General features: G+C 36.5%; 1 protein-coding gene across 1 annotated transcript; it reads left to right on the top strand.

Moving 5' to 3' along the window:
* The first annotated feature begins 2880 nt into the window (after window positions 1–2880).
* On the top strand, window positions 2881–3933 carry LOC112541958 (putative G protein-coupled receptor 148). Its single transcript, XM_025173471.2, has one exon. It carries the CDS (start codon window positions 2881–2883, stop codon window positions 3844–3846), a length of 966 nt encoding a protein of 321 aa, XP_025029239.2. The 3' UTR covers window positions 3847–3933.
* Window positions 3934–5923: the final 1990 nt, after the last annotated feature.

Here is a 5923-nt window from a genome sequence, read left to right as displayed (position 1 = left end):
CACATTTTTCCATATGCCACAAGTGTAACTAAGGCCCAGGTTTACCCTAAGCAGCATGCTCACTCTATTCTATGCATGCTAGGATCTTTAATCTAAGGTCTACCTTCAAACCAATGTACTGTTGACCATACCCCACCATCTAAGAGGTATATGCAGTGTATTGACACACAGGAATTTTCCATGTTTTTAGAGAAGGATCTTTAACTTGCATGCAATTAATAGTTGAAGAATCAGTGACACCCTGAACTGATATGAATGAGCTAAATAGCACATAGCATTGATGTCACCTGGTAGATAAAAGTTCCTTCTTCTTCTTCTTTTTTTTTTTTTTGCTGTGGTATTTTAGTACTCTGCTATAGAGAAGGAGAAACAATGTGTCTTACTTTCTGATGAAGTGAGCTGCAGCTCATGAAAGCTTATGCCTTTTAACAAAATTTGTTAGTCAGAAAAGTGCTACCTGACTCCTGATTTTTTGCTACCATAGAATAACATGGCTCTCCCCTTACAATAAGAGCAAAGAAGGTAAGTTTATATTTTGAATGCATTGCTTTTAACTTTTAAAAAAATGTTATTATGTTAGTGTCATTGCAATCAGCATAGTGTGAAAATACAATTTTAAAAACCTTTTTAAAATTTAATCTGACATTGTCACAAAGCTTAATTCAACATGGTAAATATGGTAACATAACTTAAAAATCCTAAGTTTTAAACCTGAGACCATGAATTTTTGGGGGGAGAGCAAATAAAGAAAAGGTATATGTGACATGAGTAGCAGAAAAAGGTAAGTATTTGCTCCTCAGAGATCATATGGAGGCAATTATGGGGATCAGCTGAAGTTCTGAATGTAAAGAAATACAATGTACATCATATTGCCCTAGTCAGTTGTAATGCGGATAAGGCAGTAAGTAATCAGATTCTAGGAGTGGACAAATGTATCCAATCGGAATCATTACTGAACTATGATGGGGCGGGGGGAGGTTGGCAAGGGAGGAAAAGAGACAGAGACAGAGAAAGGAAGAATTAAATGTAAGAATTAAGAATTAAGAGGAAGAAGAAGAAGGAACTTTTATCTACCAGGTTACATCAATTAAGTGTAAGAATTAATTGCCAACCCCAAATATCAAATTTCTGGGCAATCTCTTCTAGTGGTTTTGTATAGATTTGGCTTGAATATTGTCTTTATTCAAAAGATCTATGAATATTGGGGAATAAGCCATTTTTCTGTGCTGGCTGAGCTTCCATGAAAACAAGTTTGAATCTCTGTAAGTTCAAGTCTCTTCAAATCAAGCTCAGGTCCTGATGACTATATGTCTGTCTAGTTTTCTTGCAATGATGCAGAAGACAATACGATGCAGAAGTAGTTTACTACTACTTTCTTTCAGCCCTTACTAAATTTGCTATCAGTAGGCTTGAATCAATGATGGCAAAGCAACAACAGTTGTACATTTAGTTATCAGTACAACCATCATGTGTAAAGATTCTTAGCTTTTCAATTGATCCTTTTTTCCCCTTTTCTATTTGGGGGGAGGGGGTTCCACATTTGTAAATATATTATTTGCCTTCAAGATAAGCATGGCATTAAACGTTCCTATATAATCAGGATTCTGTACCATTTATTTTCAGTTAAGAATCTACTACAGCAAGTCCAGAGACAAGGTAAGATCTGAATCTCAGACATCATGTCAGATGGATTAAGAGTGATCAACTGGCTCAAAGCTATCCAGTGAATTTCCATGGCAGAAGGTGAACTTAAACCTGAGTTTCTGCTGCTTTAGTCAATACCTTAAACATTACACCATACTAGTTCTCTCAAGCTGAGAACTAAATATTTCCTTTGAAGGCATTAATAAAACTGCTGCTTTCACTTCACATCAAAGTTGGGTGTTGCAGTTTCCTCTTTCTGTTGTACAAAAATATTGAGCTTTTTTTAAAAGAAAGAAAGGAGTCCTAAAAGATGCATGTATTTTCTTTCTGACTGAAATGATAAGATCACTTGCTTTTTCCAAACACATTATATTGACTGTATTTTTAATAAATACTGAAATAATGCAAGCTGATTATACCAAAGGCCTGAGATAACTTATCAAAACTTTTCCCTTAACAGTTAGAAGGTTCATGAATATTGTATGACATCAGAGTAGTTAAACCATGAAGAAAGTATTGGCAAAAATAGTAAAAAAAAAAAAAAAAAACCTCTTTTCTGAATGAAATTTAGAAGTAATTTGTGTAATTTTCTAGGTAGAAAAGAAGGTTTTGTGTGCTTTCCTTGGATTTTTTAAATTCCCCTAGTAGCATTGCAAATCCTAGTACTATAGACTGATAGTGGTTTCTTTATTTGGAAAAAAAAATGGTGTATCTGAAGTTGGTTATTAAGTGTTAGCTCGAAGCATTTTTCTTCCTTTTTAGTTTTCCACATGTGACACAAAACTTGATTACTAATTGCTGATTCTTTCTATAGAGAGAAAGGGAGGAGAAGTTGATAAACCATTACATAACAAACAGGCAGAAAGATGTTAGCCAGGACAGTGTGGTGGTTCCAATGTTAGATTTAGGTTTGAGGACATTCAACTTTTAGTGTACCTTCACCCATGGAATTTACTAGGTGACTTTGGGTCACTCACTCTTTCTTAGTCCAACCTACCTCTTGGGTTTTTGTGGGGATAAAAGGAAGCGAGATGGCCATGTAACTACTTTGATTTCCTGAAGAAATGGTGGCATATATTTCTAGCAAATAAATAAAATAAGCAGCAATGAATGCATATTATAATCCTGTTCATATAACTCACTTGTTTGCCAGCAGGGTGCATACAAATAGCTGATTTTGATACCATTATTAATCTAATGCTTGTGTGCTTTCAGGCAAGAAAACATTTGTTGATTATGAATTCATCTAACCATTCTTCATGGAACAAATCTCATTTAATACAAACACTAATAGCAGTAAAAATAGGCCTTTATTTAGTTAATTTCATCTTCATTACCACTATGAGTATATTAATAATTAATATTGTAAGACAGAACTACAAAATGAAGGAAGAAGTCAGATATTTCTTTCTTTGCCATCATCTTATCAGTTCTTCTTTATTCTGTGCTTTTGGCATTATAAGCAATGCAGTACAAACATTTCAAGTGAAAATATTCTGGGTCTGGATCATCTTCAGAATACAAGCAGCAACTGGAGAATCAGTCCTCATAACTTTAGCTTTGATGGCCCTCAATACGTCCCTTGCAGTCTGTTGGCCTTTGAGATACTTGGCATTTGCGCACTCAGTGAAACACAAAGTGGCAGCTTCTATTTGGATTGGGACTATACTCAAATCTGCATTCTTGATCATTATTGAAGGTACAGATCAGAATCCAGAGGAAATTTTTGAAGAGGAGCCCTCTTGTCCTACTATGCTAGGTGGCAGTTTTGCAAAAATATCTGCTCTTCTTCTCATTTCACTTCTTGCGGCTGCCATAATGACTGGCTACATCTTCCTGTGCAGAGAAGGAAAGCTTGCTGGACATTTTAATTCTTCAAATAAGAAAGCCAGAAAAACAATCATGATTCACGGTTTTCAGATGAGTTTTCATATTCTTCCACCTTTGATTATTGCAGCCATTGGAAAAGGAACAGAGCATACAGAGATAAAATTTGGAGCCTTTGTTGTTTTCTTATTTGCACAAAGCTTTAGTCCTGTGGTTTATGGACTTCGTAATAAGGAACTGCAGGACAAGCTATGCATCAGACAAGAAGGAAGTCGAGACAGTAACGACTTGGTAAACAATAATAGCCGCCCACTGCAGCTTCAAATGACTGAAAGATCAGTCAGTGGAAAAACAACTTCTCCATGTACTGTATAAATGTCTCAAAGGTGAGTAATATTACATACAATAAACTGGATCTTTAGGTTTCTAAATATGTTTCTGAATTATAACCTGTTTCTGAATTATAACCCTTGGATACTTCAAAATTATAGAAAACATATACAGTGATTCAACTCAGCTGAATATACAAAATTTTAAAAAATTATATCCAGCCTTTCAAGGCCAATATAATAGCCTGTTCACAACTTGATAGAGATTCAGGACAGAGTTGGGAAAACAACAGCCATCTGCAAATTTCTCACTTATCCAGGAAGAGAAAAGCCAATTTGTTGGTTCACAGAAAATCTGTTACTAAGAAACTGAAAAAGTCTCTGTCTTAAGTCAGTTTCTAAAGTGAAAGTAATTCAGTTGCTGAACATTCTGTATCCTTATCTCATTCCTTTTCAATTCTACTTTTAATTGAGTATCAAGGGCTTGACAGCCAGACCCAGCTGGAATCTTGGAGTGCTACATTTTTACTTTAAAGAAGGGTTGGGCACAGATCCGGGTTCACAGAGTCCCAAGTCTCATTTTTTAGCCTCCAAACACTCCCAGATCACACTGCTCAAATTTGATGGTACAGTATTTGGGGCAACAGTATTTTTCATATTGTAGCTGGAGCAATATCTTCTTTCCCTTGGACAGTTTGTATATCCAGCCCTCCAATCTGATGTCTGTAAATCTCAGTGTGCCTTTGGGTACCTACAATATGTTGGCATCCACTAGGCTCTTTATTCCATCATGACTTTTTCTAAAGATTCTTTTACTGGCCTCATATATCCCCCATAAGCATTCTTAGAAAATATGGTGATCCAGGGCTTTGCTGAGAAGTGATGGGCAAGCTGAGGGTAACAGGGTCTTCTGGAGCTTGGAGCCTGGCTACCCTACAGGGCAGCTATTTGTGAGAGGGCCTACAACATGCTCTCAAAGTTCCAACAGTGCCTTCCATTTAAAAGTATTGTGGTCCCCTAACACAGATGGATCAGTAATTGGAACAATTCTTAGTTAAGCTATGCTTATGTCTTATCCTAGTTAAGTTCCCCCCCACCCCCGGGTGGTTCCCAGTGAATAGAGAGATACATTAAATAGTGATAGATGTTCTTTTTAAAGATGTGTATGCTGCCATTTCTTCATAGACAGTAACTACTGTATTTGATAAGATGCTCTTTTATTTTTGTCTTGTCTTTTGAGATCAATAGCTAGACTGCAATACCAGATAAGAAGAAGTATTTCATAATAGTTCACTCCCTTTCTCGGTATGATATCTTTCTTTAGGGCTGATAACACTCTCTCCTGCTTTGCCTTCTTTCTGTTTTCTCTGGCTTTTACATTAACCTCCAATTGTATTAGCATTGCAACTCTTAGAAGTCCATGCTAGAATACATATGTACTTTACCCAATTCTATCATTGTTAGATTTAGATTGTTAGAAGTCATAAGTCTGAGGACCTCAATCTGATTTGTATTTCTACATACTGGTTAATTAAAAATAACTGGGTGATTGCCATGTTGTAAAATAAATGCCAGTATCTAGTACTTCATTATTTCCAAGGAAGCTTCTGAATCCTACAAGATCCAGCAAGTAAAAACGGCAGCAGGCTGTACCCTAGTACTTTGTTTTGAAGCACATCAGATATCCAAGGGGTTTGGGGTGGGGAAAGAGAGAGAATTTTTTTTAAAAAATTATTATTTATTTATTTATTAAATTTGTATGCCACTCATCTCCCTCAGAGGGTGACTCTGCGTGGCTTACAATTAGAATAAATCCCAAAAACGATTTAAAAAATAAATACGCACATTAATTAATTAAAAATTCAGACTATATATTAAAAAAACCCTAAGCATAAAAAGACTAAAAACATTCAAGATGACGGGGGGTAGAATAAATTACCCCACAAGCCACTTCCACTGGTGCGAGCACCCATCTGGCCCCCAGGCCATCTGGCATAGCCAAGATTTCATGCTCTTCCTGAAGGCCATGAGAGTGGGGGCACACTGCACCTTGGGTGGTAAGTTGTTCCACAGAGTGGGGGCCATGACAGAAAAGGCCCTCTTCCTAGATCCCACCAATCGAA

The sequence above is a fragment of the Python bivittatus genome, unplaced genomic scaffold (genome assembly GCF_059951505.1).
Source record: "Python bivittatus isolate LINGU-HERP-01145 unplaced genomic scaffold, Pbiv_v1 ctg000980_np1212, whole genome shotgun sequence".
NCBI classification, from domain to species: Eukaryota; Metazoa; Chordata; class Lepidosauria; order Squamata; family Pythonidae; genus Python; species Python bivittatus.
Note: the sequence above shows the minus strand (reverse complement) of the source record. Positions and strands in the feature narration are given on the sequence as shown.

What these genes read in the sequence shown, in the direction of transcription:
- LOC112541958 (XM_025173471.2), top strand. Translation starts at nt 2,881, where the DNA reads ATGAATTCATCTAACCATTCTTCATGGAACAAATCTCATTTAATACAA.